This window comes from Phaseolus vulgaris, chromosome 1, assembly GCF_000499845.2.
Source record: "Phaseolus vulgaris cultivar G19833 chromosome 1, P. vulgaris v2.0, whole genome shotgun sequence".
Taxonomy (NCBI): Eukaryota; Viridiplantae; Streptophyta; class Magnoliopsida; order Fabales; family Fabaceae; genus Phaseolus; species Phaseolus vulgaris.
Window position 1 is genome coordinate 30,790,584 of NC_023759.2, and position 19,740 is coordinate 30,810,323.

The 19,740-nt window shown below is 35.4% G+C and overlaps 1 protein-coding gene across 2 annotated transcripts; it reads right to left on the reverse strand.

Moving 5' to 3' along the window:
• Positions 1-1,741: 1,741 nt before the first annotated feature.
• Positions 1,742-4,806, reverse strand: LOC137813909 (G2/mitotic-specific cyclin S13-7-like). Of its 2 annotated transcripts, none has more exons than XM_068616375.1 (9): positions 4,351-4,806; positions 3,896-4,034; positions 3,750-3,825; positions 3,441-3,677; positions 3,210-3,335; positions 2,869-3,120; positions 2,613-2,765; positions 2,261-2,439; positions 1,742-2,153 (listed from the first exon to the last, which is right to left on the reverse strand). In XM_068616375.1, the coding sequence occupies exons 1-9, from the start codon at positions 4,385-4,387 to the stop codon at positions 2,000-2,002; spliced, it is 1,353 nt and encodes a 450-aa protein (XP_068472476.1). In that variant the 5' UTR covers positions 4,388-4,806; the 3' UTR covers positions 1,742-1,999. The 2 variants fall into 2 exon arrangements, with proteins under 2 accessions (XP_068472476.1, XP_068472477.1); XM_068616376.1 differs by having other exon boundaries at positions 1,862-2,153; positions 3,441-3,671; positions 4,351-4,538.
• Between the last annotated feature and the right edge of the window lie 14,934 nt (positions 4,807-19,740).

A 19,740-nucleotide genomic window follows, 5' to 3' on the forward strand; every position in this document is an offset into this window, starting at 1 on the left:
AATAATAGTATTTAAAATTAATTTATAAAATAATAATAAAACTATAAATAATAATATTAACTAAAATAATTTTTTAAAATAATGATAATAAATGTAAATCAAACAAATTTAATAAATTATTATAATATTATTACTATTTTTTTATATTAAATATAAATAATGTTATTAATAATAAAAATAAAAATAATTATTTATATAAAAATAAATTTATATAATAATAGATAATATTAATAATCTAAAATACTTAATTAATTTTTATATATTAAATGAATTTTTAAATTTTAATTTTTTTTCAATCACACTCATCATATTATGTATAATTTTTTTATGACAAAATTTTATGTTCTAAAAGGGACTTGTATTTTTTTATATTTCATATTTTATTATTTAAATATTTTAAAGACTAGGGTAAATTTGTAAACTTATATTTTTACATATTTAAAAAAATTTAAAATTTTATCACAACCATCACATCACTCACAAACTTCAATAAATTTTGCTCACATATCCCAATCCAAACATTCTCAACTTTCTTCTCAAATCCTCACACTCCCACACCCTCAACTTTCCATTCCCCCACACCCTCTAATCCAAACATAGCATAAGACATAATTTTATCTTGAAAAAGCTTAATGACTTATTTATAAACTTAGAGAGAATATAGAGAAAATATATTTTAGAGAGATGATAATTTTTAAGAAATAAAGTTAAAAAAAATATTTGTTTTCTATTTATAAACTTTTTAACTTAACTAATAAATAAAATATACATACATTTAAACACTTTTGATCTTTCACAAATTTAACTTGATCTATACATTATGTTCTCTTCAGTTATTTTATATTTACTAACTAATTTATAAGTTAGTTTCTAACACTTTTAAGGCTGATAAACACTTTTATTGGCTCATAACTTATAAGTTAACAATTTATTAGTTATAAATTTCCTAGTTAGAAATTTATACCTATAAACGAGTTTATCAACTAGTTTTGCCAAACACAATATATAATAAAATCAACTTTATTTGTTGGAAATAAAAATTTGTAATTTGTCAATTTTTTTTGAAAAGTATTCTATATATATATATATAAAGCATAAATAAACAATTTAAGAAAAAAAAATTATTTGTTGGAAATAAAAGATTGTAATTTGTTAATTTTTTTTTGAAAAGTATTCGCAAAGGAAAATATATGTTTTAAATAGTTGCGAATTAACCTCTCTTAATTAAAATACTATTTTAACCTGTTTTATTCTCTAGAAAGTTATCACAATACCCTGACCTGGGCAGATGCATCCCCAATTTTATAAAATTATAAGGAAATATACGGTTTTTTTAAAGTTTGCACCCCGCAAAGTTATATATTCACCCAATAATTAAGTGATGGACTCAATGTTAAACAAGCGTGCACAGTTATTTAGATTTATTTTTTGTTTCTCCCTCATTAATTTGATTGGGTTGTCGTGGCCAGAAAACTTTAATATGGAATAGTAGAGCAAAAAGTCAAACAAGGCATTATTTCAATTTTTAAATCAAAGAGATTAGAATTAAATGAAATATAAATTACTTAAAATGATTTCTCGTTACTAAATACGTTATAGCAATCTGAAAAAGTCTTACCAGCATGTTGGTAAAAGCACTCATGCAAGTTAAACAAATATTGTGTTGGCTTGGCAGAGAGATATACGATTGCAATACGTTTTCACGGCATATTTTTTACAGTGAACAATTGCACTACTCATTGACATAGAAAGCACACTATGCAATTTCAAAAGATGTTGTTTTAACATTATGTTGGCTGAAGCCTGTTCTATTAGCAATAACAGTTAGCAGTTAAGTTTTTTTAACAAAGAAACTGTCAAATGGCACCTGGTTGCACTTAGTGAACTTTTCATAAGGCGATGAAGGAATTGGATTGTGCAAAATTGCTATAAAATCAGTTTTGTTAAATTGTGCTTATGAAAAAAACCAAGGGATTTTTTTGCCTGCTTTTCATTAACTCTATTGAGGGACAAAACCTTCAGGCAGAAGATTTTTAGCTGGTGGGAGCATAGCAACAGCTCCTTTCTGAGGATCAGAATACTTTCTGTACACTACCTTCAGCTCTTCATTCCCAACCATGGAGTGGAAACTCACCAATAATCTAGCACATTCCCTGTTTGCAACCAACAAAGCTAAATATAATTAAAATTAAAGAAACAATGATCATGATGAATAACACAATCCAAACAAAATTGGCATGTCCAATTTATGTTCACATACATAAGTTGTTCTAGTGAATAACCCGTGTGCAGCTCAAGTGTCTCGTTCCAAAGGGGAATCTTATTCAGAGTGCATCTAGCTGCAAAGACTGCTGAGGCAGCAACCATTGATGGGCAATACATTACGGTGGCATAGTGCACCAATCCCAACTCAGACAGAAAATGAGCCATGTTTTCCAACTAAAAATTCAGACATTGAGAAAGAAATTCAAACAAGATAGAAATTCAATAATTTAAGAGATTTAAAAAAAGATAAGTTCGCCTTGGATTCTAAATCCTAAACTCTAAAGAAAGAATCAATTTAAGAGATTTGATAAATTTAAAAGGCCAGACACACACACACACTCACTCACCTCCTGATCTGGGACTGTTGCCTTGATAAAACGAATCAGAAAAACAAGAGATGTTGGGACTGTCAAAGTCCATTCCAGATTACCTAGTATTGTTTTCTCCATGACCAGTATCTGTTCATGAGTGTAAGTTGTAAGGCAGACAAAATCCTCAACCTGCAGTTGAAGAAAAATGTTATTCCCTTTACATTTATGGAAAAGGTCAATACATCAAAATGTAGTAACAAATGTATACGTACACACACATACAAACATATACCTGAGGGGGCCAGATTTCTTCATACTTGGATGCCATCAGCATGGCACTGATGCCAACCAATTGCAGTTCCCTACAACTTGGAATACTCTTAACTGACAGGAACCGATCAATTATATTGATTGTCAAGTAAAGGGTCTCAAGTGAAAGGTAAAATTTGGTGTTGACATCTATCAGCCAATTAACTAATATAGCTCTCGACCTCTCCTTTATCTCAGGTTGTGAGTCTATGTAGTCATGAGGGCGGTTCTCATTCTTCATGTATCAAATGCACGTTTACATATTAGAATGATCACACATCAAACAGAGCATGCAAAATGGATCAAGGAAATCACGTTTGTTACCTCAAAAAGCTTATAGAACCTGTAAAGGTCATCAATATACTCCACAGCAGCAAGCTCATTGTCGACATCACCAGCATCAATGTCAATAATCTGCTCCTTCGGTTTGTTAGTTATGCCGCACGCTGCCTGTTATAGTTTCACAAAAGCTTCTTGTAAAAAAAAAAAAGAGGTATAGTGGCCTTCTTGTACATATAGCAAGGTTCTTATTTTATGTTCATTTTCTGAACCTACCTTGCTTCGAGCTGTGAGCACTGAAGTAAAAGCGTGTGTTTTCTTGGAGTTGTCATCTCCTTCCCTTTTCTTTTCTTTCTGGATCTCCTCATCTGGGATAGCTTCCTTGTCAATGGCCTTCTTAGGTTTTGGTTTTACAGCGACTTTCTTCTGACACCGTTTATGGACCACTCTTTTGGTCACTGCAACTGCATTAGAAACAGGTGGAGGTCCAGCCACATTGGCAGAAACCTGTTTCTGCAATTCCAAAACAAAACTTAGTCATGACCGTATAGGATAATTAAACAAGTAATATAAAGAGTACTTCACCTTGTTTTTCTTATTCTTATCAGCAGCTGCTGCTGCTTCTGCTTGTGCGTTGGCAAGTAGCAGAGCTCCAAAACTCCTACAAGAATCAATAACAATGTCACCTTAATAGTGAGTAAGAGAGAAGAGAGAGAGAAGAAAAAAATCACCTTGTGATGGGGCGATTAGGCTTGACTTCAACTTCTCCTACATTGGCCAAATTCCCAATATCACCTAATGCCTTGCGGTTCCTTCCATTCGCTACACCTTTCTTCTTCTGCTGTTTCCCTCCCTCCACTACTGCTTCGTCTATGAATTGCAAAAGAACCCACTCATTCAAAAAAACTTATATATCTTTGCATCTAAACACACAGATTCACATGCAACACCTAAGATAATTCCAAGAACAAAAAGAGAGACCCTTTCGTGTTTTCATCCAACAGGAAATAAACCAACCCTGAAACCCCAAGAGCCCAGAGGAATAAGACAAGAAAGATTCAGTCAATCTTATTTTGACAAGAACAAGAAATGATAGTCACTCAAAGAAACAAACAAGGCAGCATCATCGTAAGATCAAAGAGTATAGTATACATGCAATGATTCAAAAAAGACAATACAAAAATACCTGTGCCCTGTTGTTTAACGGTGATTCTTGATGCCATATGAAAAACTCTTTTCTTGTCTTGAATTGAGACAAAGTATGATCTCCTTGGGTAGAAAATTTGCCCCTCTCTCTATGATCAGTGAGAATGAGAATGAGGATGAGATGAGAGGGGACACTTTGCCCTCAACGGTCAATTTTTTTAACCACTCCTGAAGGTTTAATTTTGCATTCATATGACTGTGGAGAGTAACATATATAGCCGTTGGATATTTAAAAACAATCAATAGTAATTAATGGGAAATGAGGAGAAAAGGGGTAATGAATTTCAAAGGAAAAAAAATAATATGGGGTTGAAAGGAAATTCCAACTTTGCGTGAATCAAAGCATGAGATACATTAGAGGATATTAATGCTGAGAAAGTGAAATACAAAGGCATAACGTTCAAATGCATACGTGAGTGATCACACGTGTTTGGAGGGGGATGAACAAAATGTAAACTTCACTTGTGATAGAAAAGTGAAAACCATGGGCAAGAGTCACAGAAAATGCACATATAAAACCATTATTTTATTTAACAAAACATTAAACCATTAAATTAGTTATGAAAGTATGAGAGTTTTTAGTGTCTTTATTTATATTATGTGATACCTCAAAGTTTCACTCTCTGGGAAATCAAATTTTCCAAGAGAAAACTTAGATACTTTAGAAGTATAAATTAACGAGGTTTAATGAAATTCTTTACTAGTGTGTGTAATTATTGTCGTATAGTTCTTTACTAGTGCGTTTCAAAATATGGTTGACATAAATTAGTTTTAAGATACATATATGTTCAAGAATTATAAAAATAATTTAACATATCATGTTACCTCTTGCCAATCACTTTTAAGGCCTACTCTTACAATGGTAATCATCCATTGCATAACGTAATAACCACACTCATGGCTTCTTTGTTGTTTATTACACTATAATTCAATAAAAAGTAAAAGTTAGTATATTGATAAATAATGAAAAGAGAAAGAAAAAAAATTACAAACCTTTAGTCTTATCAATTTGAAAATTTGAAAATTTGAATTGGATCGACCTTTTAGAATGTTATATCCACGCCATGAACTGGTTAATACAAAAAACCTCGTTAGTAGATGATTAATTAGTAACATACAGAGTTAAGTTTATAATGTACTTACCTATCAATGATATTCTTAAGACTTGGGGATATCTTCTTGTGTAGGGAACATAACCACACAACAGTCTTATCAACCATTGATAAAACAAGTAACTGTCAATGACCCTTATATCATCCATGAAAAGAGTTGGTAAATATTTAAAACATGAAATAGTAATAATTGACGACATATAATTAAACTACTCATTAATATAAGGGCATAAATAAATTTGTTTTCCCTCTTTTTCCAGGGTGTTAGTGATTTATGATTGAGTCTCATTTGCCTTTGCTCCAGTGGGATTAGTATATGTGGGATCTAAGAATCCATACACATTTTCCTTCTCCTCAGTGATAGAGACACCATTAAAAAACCTACAAGTAATTAGTTAAAGCATAATGAATGCTAATTTAACATAAATTAAATTGTAATATAGGTAAAGATACTTACATCATAAAAAATTGAATTATATTTATATTGAGCTCCTGATCCCCAACTACAAATTCTAACAAATCTGACATGTATATGTACAATGGCAGCTCAGTCTTTGTTTCAAAAAACGTATCATCCCATGGAACTTCCAGAGGGTCTCGTCCAATCTGTTTAGCAACTACAGCTAAGGAAGCTATAGGATTGTCAATCAGAACCTCATGCTTCCTTTTCAGACTTGGTTTCCGACGAGGTTTCTACAAAATAAAGAACATTAATATTAAATTAGATGTAATATATACATATAAATTAGTATAATGAAATGAAATTATTACCGGAGGTTCTGGCATAATTTGAATGAGGTGTCTGGGCCAGGCAACGAATGTTTGAAATGCTTCGGCCACAATGGTTACCTCATCTGAGGGTAGTGGAACACGAGCATCAGGTACTCGTACTCTTTCAACTGTTACCTTCGTCACATCAAGGGAGAGAGGAACGTTATGTAAGGTAGTGGTCTCTTCATAGACTTTTCCAACGGCCACCACCTAAGGAAGCATGCCGCCCTCTATCAGTAGCCCACATTGCCTAGTCTGGCCAATGATATCCTCCCCTGATGTTGTAGGAGACGCACAACTCCCCTTTGTGCTCTTGGGAGCGGGACTAACAAGGGGTTGAATCGGCTCAACACAAACTTGTTGCGATAGAAACTCTTGTCGCAACTCTAACCGTATTCGATCAATCTCCTTTCTCATCTCCTCCATTAATTCTTCACGTATCTTACTCGTCATTTTTGCTTTGGTCTCTTGGGGGGAGAAGGATGAGTGTCATTGTGAAACTCCAAAATATAGTTTAATTCCAACCCCCTGTCCAGCTGCACGAACATGACCATAATGCTCAGGTTGTCCAATTACTTCAACCAAGATATCGTGACGACCTTCAGGAACAAAATTACCTTGGGAGCTCTAGGAATCCTGCAAGAGACAAAAATCATATTAGTTTTTAATATAATTAATGCTTTAAAATAAATGAAAAAAGACTAAAAATAACTTACAATTTTTTCGATGATAACCCCTGATTGCTCAAAAGTTGGTGCACCTGACTTTTTAATTTGGGTCCTCTTCCATTTTACATGGCGAAAAGGTGGTGATGAAAGAGAAGTGACCCATGTTTCCACATTCTCAAAGCATGTTCTGATCGACCTCTAACAGATCATCTCATGAATTAATCAAAATGGAGAGCCTCTCACGAGAAACAACTCCAAGATAGCTATTAAACTCATCTACATTAGAACCAAAAGCCACTCTAGTGTTGACGTCAATGTCAACATGTGTCGTCTCACCAGCAACATGTTTCAATGCGAGACGCTTCAATCTAGTAGGTCCTCTACTGCCTCGTTCAGATCGGGATCTCTTGAAGTCTGATCGTCATCCATATTTGTGTTAAAAAAATTACATAACAAACATTAGTTAATCTGCATCAAATTAAAATCATATAAAACAAATACATAAAATTCTAAATGCGTATTATAAAAAATATTTATAAATTTACTACCATAGTGGGTTGAATATGCATATGTAAATTCCTTCACTGTGGTCTTTACGGGTTGCATGTACATCGTCATCTTTATTAATTATCATTGGTGTGAATGAACGGGGGTCACCATTTTCAATATCATCTATGTCCTCCCCTTGTTTTTTCCCGTGTAAAATGACATACCAATGTTTTGACGTAGGATCTTTCACGTAGAAAACCTGAGATGCTTATTGAACCATTATAAATGGCTCATCTCGATACCCTATCTTTCGAAAGTCCACTAGTGTGAATCCTGATTCATCAATTTTAACTCCACTTTTATTGTCAACCCATTTACACTTGAAAACTGGAACATAAAACTTAGTGTAGTCAACCTCCCATATCTCTTCTATAAACCCATAATATGTCATTAATCCAAGTATTGGATTTCTATCTTTCGAAGTCGAAAAATGCATTGACTCGACTTCAAGAGTAAGACAAGAATTTTGAACTGTACTTTTTTCATCCATAGACTTTGTGTAAAATATACAACTATTCACTTCATACGCTTTACAAGAAATGATATCAAACTTCAATCCAGCAGCCAACCAGGTCAAGGTTTCTGATGCCGTTGAATCCTTTAACACCTCGTCTTTAAACCAAGGCATGAAAGTTCTATTATGTTCCATCAAGACCCATTTCTCTGCTTGTCTTGGGTTATTTTCCTTCACATTGGCTTTATGAGCTTCTATGTAAGGTATAACATAATTTGTATTATTCAATATATACAAATGTGCTTGCAAGACTTCTGATTGAGATTTGCTTGAAATATTCACACCACGTAAACATTTACTTGTAGAACGCCTGTGGTGCCATGAATTAGCTGGAAGACCTATTGGATTTGCTTTTGACATGTACTCTGAACAAAATTCAATACTTTCTTCAACTATGTATATTTCAATCATTGAACCTTATGGACGATAATGATTTTTCACATAACCTTTCAAAATTTTCATATACCGCTCAATAGGATACATCCATCTTAAGTACACTGGTCCACACAATCTAACCTCTCTTACCAGATGCACCACTAGATGAACCATGATGTCAAAAAGAGATGGAGAAAAAAACATCTCCAATTCACACAAGATAACAACAATTTCATCTTGAAGTTCATCTAGTTTTAATGGATCAATGACTTTACAACAGATGGAAGAGAAGAATGAGCCAAACGGATTATGGTATGTCTAACAGTTTTTGGTAAGATCCCACGAATAGCTATCGGCCGAAACTGTTGCATCAAGATGTGGCAATCATGAGACTTCAACCCAATTAACTTTAAATCTTGCATTGACACTAGGCTCTTCACATTTGGGGAATGTCCTTGTGGCACTTTCACACCCTTTAGACATTGACAAAAACTATTTTTTTCATCTTTTGACTTGGTGTAACAGGTTGGGGGCAAATATGTACGCTTACCCATTTCTATGGGTGCCAACTCGGCTCGTATGTTGATCTCAATCAAATCTAAACGAGCATTTAGACCATCCTTTGTCTTCCCGTTAATGTTAAGAAGTGTACCAATTAAGTTATCACACACATTCTTCTCAACATGCATTACATCTCTACAATGTCTGACTTCTAGCCTCGTCCAGTACGGAAGATCAAAGAAGATTGATTTTTTCTTCCAAATGTTTGTCACAAATGACTTTTTTTTTACTTACCGAAGGTGTGGTATATGTTATTTACCTTTTCTTAAACCTCAACATCAGTTAATGGAGTTGGTGGACCACTAGTCTCTTGGTGTCCATTAAAGGCTTTTTTCAACCTCTAGTACGGATGATGACTTCTAAGAAACCTTCGATACTGAAGATATATTGTCTTCCTTCCATGTTTCAATTGTTGAGAAGCAATGTCTTCTTCGCATATTGGACATGCTTTATGACCCTTAACATCATAACCTCATAAGTTACCATATGCCGGAAAGTAATTGATGGTGCAAAATAACATGTCATGCAGCTTGAAAGATTCATTAGCAAATTCGTCAAATACTTCAACACCCTGGTCCCACATTAACTTCAAATCTTGAATTAAAGGACTTAGATAAACATCTATGTCATTCCCTGGCTGTTTTAGACCGAATATCATCATAAACAACATCATGTATTTTCGCTTCATGCACAATCCAGGAGGTAAGTTGTAAATAACTAGTAAAACATGTCATGGACTGTGATTTATACTCATATTACCAAACAGATTCATTCCGTCTTTAGCTAAACCAAGTCAGATATTTCTTGATTCTTTACCAAACTCTAGAAACTCATCATCAAATTTCTTTCACTTAATAGAATCAGCTGGATGTGGTACATGCCATCACATTTCCTCTCATCTGGATGTAATATAGGATTCTTAGCATCGTTTAGGTTTGTAAACAAACGCTTCATCCTTGGAATGATGGGAAGATACCACATAACCTTCATTGGGGGTCCATGCTTTTCTATATCTTCAATAGTATCATCATCTTTTTGTTTCAACTTATAATGTGATAACCCACACCTCAGACAACTTTTCAACAATTCAAAATCTTTTCGGTATAATATACAATCATTAGGACATGCATGTATCTGTTCCGGCCGGTTGACCAGGGACGTCTTTGCGCGTGGCCTATCCCCGCGGGCTAGGGCACCTTCGTTCTGCACCGCCTGTGTGTACCTGAAAAAGAAGTGAACAAAAGGGTGCCCTCGCGGCCGTTTGCACTCCGACGATCAAGTCAGCTGGCGAGAAACATCAAAGTGACGCACCCCGTATCGAAGCACCGCAAATGAATGCTCTGAAGGTGGTCTAATCACTGAGTAATTAATGCTTTTTCTCCCTAATTGCCTGTGCATCCAGTGGGTGCACGAGCAAGCAACTAGAGTGTATCTGTGTGTGTTCTCCCAAAAAAAAAACTCCCGATCCCTGTCTCCCACGTCTAAAGCCCCCTTTAAACGTCTCTAGCATTTAAAGCGTCTTAAAGCGCATTTAAGGATAAAACGTTCAGCGCCTTTAAGACGTTCAAAACGCCCAAGGTGTTTAAAGTACTTTTAAAGCGTTTGAAACGTAAACTTAATTACTTTGAAATAATCTTAATTACCTCATACCTGACAAACTATCTGGAAAACATTGATGTTTCTATTCTTCCCGCCACGTGTCCTCCTGACTTGACCGTTATTCTACGTGGAGGGCCTCACAACACTGTAACCCAACTTAGGGATATTTCATCGTGTGAGTCCTCATTCCTTGGAGTGCATCTGGCGCAAGGGGTGACTTTTTGGGTGCCAACTCATGCGCCCCAACCTCTAGTCATTCGCCCTGGGAGTGTATCCACCTTCCTCTCGCACCCTGCACCTGGTTTCCCTTGGGCATGACCTTCTCTTGAGTCGTATCTATCCCAAGGGTCTCCCTGAGGTGGCATGGATACTTCACGAGTCAGGCGACTCCCTACTGGCGCTAGTACTATGGCCTTGAAGCCACCTTACTCTTCTCTTTATCACTGTTCTGAGCTGTCGAGGTCTGAGGCCTTCCCGTGGTGTCACTCCCTCCATGGTCTTTCCTACCCATGGGTATCGGGGAGTAACACCGTCAACGCCTTGCTTGGCGACGCCCTATCTTGGCGACGCCTTATTTTGGCGACGCCTGATGCATCCAATATGTTGACTTTGGCCTTGACTTTGACTTTGACTTTGACTTTGACTTTGGTCAACGCCCGGGGACGGGACGGCACAGTATCCTTTTATACTCCATACCCATTGGACAAAGAATCTTTTTAGCCTCATAATTACGATTAGGTAGAGTATGTCCCTTTGGAAGCATATCCTTCAACAACTGAAGCAATTCCGTGAAGCTTTTATCAGTCCATCCATTTATTGCCTTCAAATTCATCAATCTTAACAGTGCCGACAATCGTGTGAAGTTAGTTGCTCCAGGATACAATGGAGTCTCTGTATTGCTTGACATACTTCCATATACATGCGCCTTTGCAAAAGACTGAGCTCCCACATCACGAATCATGTCCTCCAATCGATCATCATCTACATCATTATGTACTGCATCATCCATGGTGGACCCCACATATTCTTCAGTTACGGAAACACGTGGTAAATTTAACAATTCACCATGCCATGTCCAAGTTTTATAGGATCGAAGAAACCCATCACATAGCAGTTGCTATCTCATTATCTTAACATCCAGTATCTTTCCATTTAAACAGTTAACACACAGACACTTGATCTTTGATCCATCATGACCTTTATTAATCGTGTTACATTGTGCAAATTGTATAAATTCTTCTACTCCTCTTTCGTACACATCACTTATGTGAAGAGAATTAATCCAATTTTGATCCATTATATTCTGAAATAGTCATTCTGGTGTTTTCTAATCAGTGTTCTATCTCACGCGTTTACCGAGGGTCGAACACCCACAGACTCAATACCAGCACGTATCAATTGCCAAGGGTAAACACCCTCAGACTCAATAAAAACACGATAATTTTATTCTAAACTAACAACTAACATAATATAAATTGCAAATTATAATAAAAACTAAATAATATAAATTTTAATAAATGAAAATTATAATAATAAAAAAAAACAAATTCATAACATTAAAAAAAAATCAAAATATTTAAAACATCACCAACCTTGTGTGTGAAGGCAACGTTGGTCAAGAGTGGCACGACGGCGACAGCGGACGCAAAAGCAACAACGAAGCAAATCAGAAACCACAGAAGAACCCACGAAGGCAATGCAATAGTACCTCGAGTGCAAGAAACCAAACAAAGTAAGATAAAGGAAAAGGATTTATATACATTGGTGAAAAAGAAAGAGAGCTCGAAGAAACTTACAAAGGCAATGAAGTTGCAGAAGAAGAGATGAACACTAAGTGAAAATGCGAGCAAGAGTGCAAACGCGAAACGCAAAGAGGAGAAAGAAAATAAGAAAGCGTAAGTGGTGCGCTTCAGAAATTAGGGTAAAAGATGATTTAAGAATGCAACTATTTGTAAAAGCCGCATTCATAAATCAAGCATTTTCATTACAAGTGCGACTATATGTAAAACCGCACTTGTAAATCAAAGTGCTTGACTTATGAATGCGGCTATTTCAATTAGCCGCATTTGTAAATGAACTTAATTTAAAAAATGCCACCGCGTTTTTAAAGACTGCGTCTGACCATAAATCCGCACTTAATAAACAATAGTTATTTCTACATTTTGCACTAGTGTCAAATGTTTCAAACGTAAGTGCATAACATGATTAGCAACAATGAGAACAACACTCAATTTATTTGAATAAATGGTTGGAACGTCCACACAAACATGATGTTTTGTAAGAGGGACAATCCACGTGATTTCAAAGAGCACAACAACTTTGCTTCTATATTTTGCATTTGTGTTGCTGCGATAAACAACACGCTGCTCATGTGATCCCACGAAATACTGTTTTTTTACAATATAGACACAATTTTTTTTGTTGACTTACGACCATCTAGGTCTGAGCCCCAATCAACATAAAAAAACTAACAATTGAGAAATGAGGAAAAGTTTGAAGGAGGAAACCACAATGCACAATTCTAGCGAGATAGCAAAGAATGATTTGAGAGCTTTCCATTGATGTTCTTGCGGCCGATGCATATATTAACAAACCTTATTAATAGAGTAGGTGAGTTATGGACGAGTAATGGTAACATATTGTTGGACACCAACAATAGATGTGTACAAAGTGGGATCATGAAAGGCAGTGAAGCAATTTTAAGTGGGTCGCAACAACATTATCATTGGTGCAGGTTGAGCTTTAGCTTTATGCATGTTAGCTTTGATAGAAGTTGATTAATATATTTAGTTTGAGACAAAGGAAGTGTAGCATTCTTATTCTAGACAACGTTTATGCCAAGAAAATAATATAAAGTTCTAAGATCTAAAAGCAAAATGTGTGTGTAGTGAAGAGATAATTGAAAAAAACCCCATAAGAAGAACTACCCGTTATAATAATGTCATCAATGTAAACAAGAAGAAACATAGTTGAAGCATCAGTAAACTTTTTGAAGATAGATTAATCACTTTGTGTTCAGGAAAAACCCATATTAAGAAGAGTTTGACTGAGTTTGTGAAACCAAGATCTTGGTGGTTGTTTAAGATCATAAATAAGCTTATTTATCTTACAAACGTGTTTTAGATTTGAGGAAGAAAAACCTAGAGGTTGATTCATGTACACAATGATTTTCTACAATTTCTTTTAAGTCCCCATGTAGAAAATCATTCTTGATATCCACTTGGTAAATTGGCCATCTAGAACATAGAGTATGATAAAGAATAATACGAATTGTGGTAGGCTTAAGCACGGGTCTGAAGGTGTTAGTGTAGTCGAGACCAAGTGTTTAATGAAAGCCTTTTTCAACTAAACGACCTTTGTGGCATTGAAACGTGTCATCTACATTGTACTTATTTTGTACACTCATTTACAACCAATATCATTGGAACCAAATGGGAGATCAATAAGAGTCCAGGTATTATTATTAACAACAGCAATATACTCAAGTTACATGGCATTAAACCAAGCGGGGTCAGTTATAACTTGTTTGAAAATAGTAGGTTCAATGTAATTAATAGAAGCATAAACAATGTAGATTTTTAGTTTGAATGTACCTGCCTTGGCACATGTAACCATAGGATGATGATTATTAATCAGTGAGGATGAAACAATAATGTTCTCTGCAGATAATTATGTTGTATGTAGAACAATAAAATCATGTACAAATTGAGATAAAAGTTTATTATTAATAGGTAGAATAAAGCGACTATTGTTAGAAAAAAAAGTTGAATAAATATCAAAGGAAGTAGGTTGAGAAAGTAACGGAGTGTTGGAATTATCCTACTGAAGAAAGTTAGCATAAGGAAAAATGTGTTCAATGAAAACAACATGTCGAAATATATAGGTTATTCTAGATGGGGACAAAAAATATAGTCTTTATTTTGATTACTATAGCCCATAAAAAGACAGAGAAGATTTAAAATAAAGTTTGTGCTTATTATATGGACATAACAAAGGACAACAAATACACTCAAACACTTTAAAGAGATTGTAGTCAGGTTGTTTGTGAAATAAAACAGTATAAATAGAAATTCCATGAAGAAACACATAAGATAAAGTACTGATAATGTTTACAACAACTAAAAGTTTCACACCAAAACTTATGTGGCATGGATGCACGAAAAGGGCTAATTTTTTTTCAATGATATATCTTTGCTTGCGTTCAACAAATCCATTTTATTCATGTGTAAGAAGGCAAGTAAGACGATATCGTATGCCATGAATACAAAGAAAAGAAGCAAGATTAAGAAAATCCTTCACATTATCAATTTGAATTGATTTTAGTTTGTAATTAGTTTGAGTTTCAACAAAACTTTTGAATTGAACAAACACATAAGAAATTTGCATTTTGATTGCAACATATATAACAATGCAAATCTTGAATAAGTATCTAAAAAGACAACATGATATTTTGCACCATTCGTAACATTAGCATGTGCAGGTTCCTAAATATCTAAAAATACCAATTCTAAAGAAGTAAAATAAACAATATTAGATTTAGAAAATGGTAGTTGATATGATTTGGCTTTTACACAAGAATCACAAAACATAGGAGTAATATTATTGTAAGGTATTTTACATAATTGGAAAACTTTCTTAACAATATCGATTGCAACATGACTAAGCTTGGAGTGTCATAGTTGTAAAGAAGAAAGCAAAGACACAAGAGGAATAGTATTAGCAAAAAAACATAGGAAGCAGAGGAAAATGTGGAAAAACTTATAGACTATCTTTGATAATTCCTTTAAGAATGATCTCCTTTGTATCATAATTTTTCACATAACATGAGTCATCATATAATCTAAAGTAAACATTGTTATCTTTAGCAAATTTAGAAACACTCATAAGATTCTTGGTTATACGAGGAACATACAAGAGTTGATTTAAAAATAATGGGGTAGAAGTGTGTAGGACAAAACATGTTGTAGTACCTATATGATGAGTGTTCATGCCTACACTATTGCCTAGTTTTACAATATTGTTACCAGTGTAAGGAGTCTATGTAGAGAAGTCATTTTCATAATTGGTTATGTGATGAGAAGCATCACTATGAAGATACCACAAAGGGTCATTAACAGTTAAAGGTGTACGAAGAATAAAAGGTGTAGTGTCTCTAACATCTACAAGGAAAAACTAAGAGTGATGTGCATAAATATTGGACTAATATCATTATCATACCAATGTCCACAATTAACTACAATATGACCAATCCTGCAACAATTTTAACATTATGATTTTTTACCTTGCCAAGGATCGATATTAGATGCACAACTTCTATTTAGAGATCTTTGTGTTGAATATCTAGTAAACTTGTTGAAAGAAGAATTTCTATATTGATTACGATTGGCCTTTTGGTAATGATGCATGAAACCTGGGTTTATTTATTTTTAATTCCTAGAGGACCACAAACATGAGACTAGATTGTATTACAGTAAATTAAGATGAATATTCCTTGCCTGATGTGATGCTTTAATGTAGCGTACGTAATTGCACGTAATCGTAATGGAGAAAAAAAAGGTTTTGATAAACCCTAATTGTAGAGAAAACTAAATATAAAATAAACTTTTATTCACTAGTATATTAAAGAGTAAAATACATGGTGTATATATAAGAGAAAGATTAAGACCTAGCTGAAACAGAAAAGGAAAGTTGGGCCAAACAAACAAAACCCAATAATTTAAAATGGAAAATTAAATATGTTAACACCCCCTCAAGCTGGGGAGTAGATATTTGTCAGGCCCAGCTTGGATTTGAGAGTAGAGAACTGTGCGGAAGCAAGGGGCTTGGTGAATATGTCAGCAACTTGCATTGCAGAAGTAATGGGCAGTAGTTTGAGGAGACCAGAGTTAAGTTTTTCACGAACTAGGTGACAATCAATTTCGATGTGCTTGGTTTGTTCATGAAAAACTTGATTGGAAGCTATTTGAAGGGCAGATTTGTTGTCACAATACAGGTTTGCAGGCTGGGAGAGAGGAAGATGTAAATCCTGAAGGAGGTAAGACAACCATTGTAGCTCACATGTGGTGGTGGCAAGTGCTCTATACTCGGCTTCAGAGGAGCTGTGGGAGATAGTTGGCTGCTTTTTTGATTTCCATGATTTAGGGAGTCTCCTAAGTAGATGGAATATCCAGTGACAGATTTGCGTGCGGTAGGGCATGTTGCCCAGTCAGAGTCACTAAAACCACAAAGGTGAAGTGAACTAGTGTGAGAAAAATATAGTCCTTCACCAGGGGTGCCCTTGAGGTAACGCAAAAGACGGGAGACAGCTTGTTGATGATGAGTTGTGGGTGCATATATGAATTGGCTTAAATTGTGGACAGCGAAGGCGATGTCTGGTCGCGTGTTGGTTAAGTAAATTAGACGTCCAAGGAGTCTTCTGTATTGGGAAGTGGCATCAACATCGAGAGGTGAACCTTGGTCGGGAGAGAGACGGGAGGTGTGAGTCATAGGAGTGGCCACAGGTGCAGAGTCAAGCATGCCAGTTTCTTGAAGGAGATCAAGAGTATACTTGCGTTGACTTAAATGAAGACCAGTACTGTTGCGAGCAATTTCTAGTCCCAAAAAGTAAGTGAGATTACCTAAATTTTTTATCTTGAAGTGATGGTGAAGGGATGCAGTAATTGTATTGATTTCCTCCGTGTCATCACCAGTTAAGACCAAGTCATCAACATAAACAAAAATAACAGTGAGCTTATCATTATTATATTTAAGAAAAAAAGAGTGGTCAGCAACAGAGATAGAGTAATTATTTGATAAAAGAAAAGTAGAAAGTTTTGCGTACCTTTGACGACAAGCTTGACGAAGACCATACAAAGACCGTTGAAGCTTGCAGACATGCTGGGGAGAAGGAAGAGAGAGACCAGGTGAGGGGGGGGGGGGTCATGTATACCTCTTCATGGAGATCACCGTGAAGAAAGACATTATTTTTTTTTTATCAGCAAAGAATTAAGTAAATTAAAGGGATACTTTAGGGGTATCCCGACCCTTATACAAACACCAGCAGCTAGTCTAATAAACAATACCCTGCATAGTAACTAGCCAAACCTAAGCTTTTATCCTACACTTGGTCTCAAAACAAAACATATAAGTGCAAGGGTCGAGGTCCCCTTCCTCAGCATAGCAGAGTAATTCAGCCCCACAATTGCATAGAAGAAAGACATTATTGACATCAAGTTATTTTAAAACCCAATTTTTGGTAGTGGCAACAACAAGGAGAAGGCGGACGGTAGTGAGTTTAGCAATAGGTGCAAAAGTGTCTAAGAAATCAAGTCCTTCAAGTTGGGTGAACCCTTTGGCAACAACTCTAGCTTTGTGGCGCTTAACAGTGCCATCAGAATGATATTTGATTTTATATACCCATTTACAATCAATAGTTTTCTTTCCTGGAGGGAAAGGGGTAAGGTGCCAAGTATTGTTAGCAGCAAGAGCTTGAAGCTCAGCTTGCATGGCAGATTGCCAAGAAGCATGTTTGGAGGCTTCGGTATAGGTGCGAGGTTCAGGATGAGAATTGATAGAGGAAATAATATTTCTAAAATTAGAAGATAAGGAATTGTAAGACAAGTAATTATGAATAGGATATCTACTACTTACAGTGTTGGTTGCTGTGTGGAAATCGACAAGATAGGCAGGTTGTCGGTGAGGACGAGTTGATCTTCTTGGAAATTGGGGTGAGGTGCTTCCTGGAGGTGCAGTGTTGGATGCAGGAGCAGAGACATTATTTGCTGGAAGATCAGAGGATAATAAGGCTGGTGGAGGGGCAGTATTGGGTGCAGGAGTAAAGGCACACGGCTCGGCAGAAGGTGCAGAAGTAGAGGCACACGGCTCGGCAGAAGGTGCAGTATCAGAAAAAAAATCAAGAGCAGAATTATATGCATTAGAAATAGGGAGAGATAAGGTGTTGGGGTCCCTAGGCAAGCCACTATCCAATTTATATGGAAAATGGGTTTCATGAAAGATTACATGTCTTGATATCTCTATGCGATGAAACTTTAAATTTAAGACAATATAACCTTTTGTATTTTGCGGGAAACCAAGAAAAATACCTTTGATAGATCTATCATCTAATTTCTTCCTATGTGCAGTAATGGTACTAGCATAACATAGGCAACCAAACACTTTTAAAAAAGAAATGTCATACGGTTTTCCAAACAATTGTTCATGAGGAGTGATGTTATTAAGTAATGGAGTAGGAATAGAATTTATTAAGAAAACAACATGATTTACAGCAAATTCCCAAAAGATAGGAGGAAGATTTGCTTGAAAAAGTAAGACCCTGGTTACATTTAGTATGTGTTGATGTTTACGTTCCACAATGCCATTTTGTTGTGGTGTTTCAACACAAGATGTTTGATGTATAATTCCCTTTGAAGCATAAAAACTTGACATAGCAAACTCAACACCATTGTCAGTACGAATCGTTTTGATATTAGTTTGGAAATGATTTTGAACAAAAACAGTGAAGTTAATGATGTGCGGACGCACTTCAGATTTATTATGCAACAAAATAACCCAAGTATAGCGCGAGTAATCATCAACAATAGTTAAGAAATAACGAAAACCTTGCATAGAAGTTATGGAACAGGGTCCCCAAATATCAAAGTGTACAAGATCAAAAATAGCAGAGGTAGCAGTAGTACTTAAAGTGAAAGGAAGTTTTTTCTGTTTTGCACGACTACAAGTGTCACATACATGATGAGTATCAATAGTAATAAAAGAGTATTGTTTGCGTAAGACATGTAATCTTTCATGTGAAGGGTGCACCAGTCTATAGTGCCACAGTGTTTTGTCCGTGATATTACAATTAATAAGAGGAGCAAAATTATGTGGTTTAGAGCGACTAGAAGCAGGCAAGGTAGTGACAAGGTACAAGCCACCAGTGGCTTCAACTGTACCAATCCTCTCTTGGGTGAGATTGTCCTGTATAATGTAGTGAGTTAAAGTGCATTTAAGTTGGTGTGTGAGTTTAGAAACAGATATTAAGTTTAATTGAAAATGAGGCACATATAACACATCAGACAAATAAAACTTGGCCGAAAAGTGTACTAAACCAGAATATGTGGCATAAACAGTTTGACCATTTGGGAGACTAATTAAGACAGATTTGATTTTAGTCCAAGTAGTAAAAGCGCTCAGATTGTGGCAAACATGATCAGTGGCACCAGAATCAACAAGCCAAGATTCTT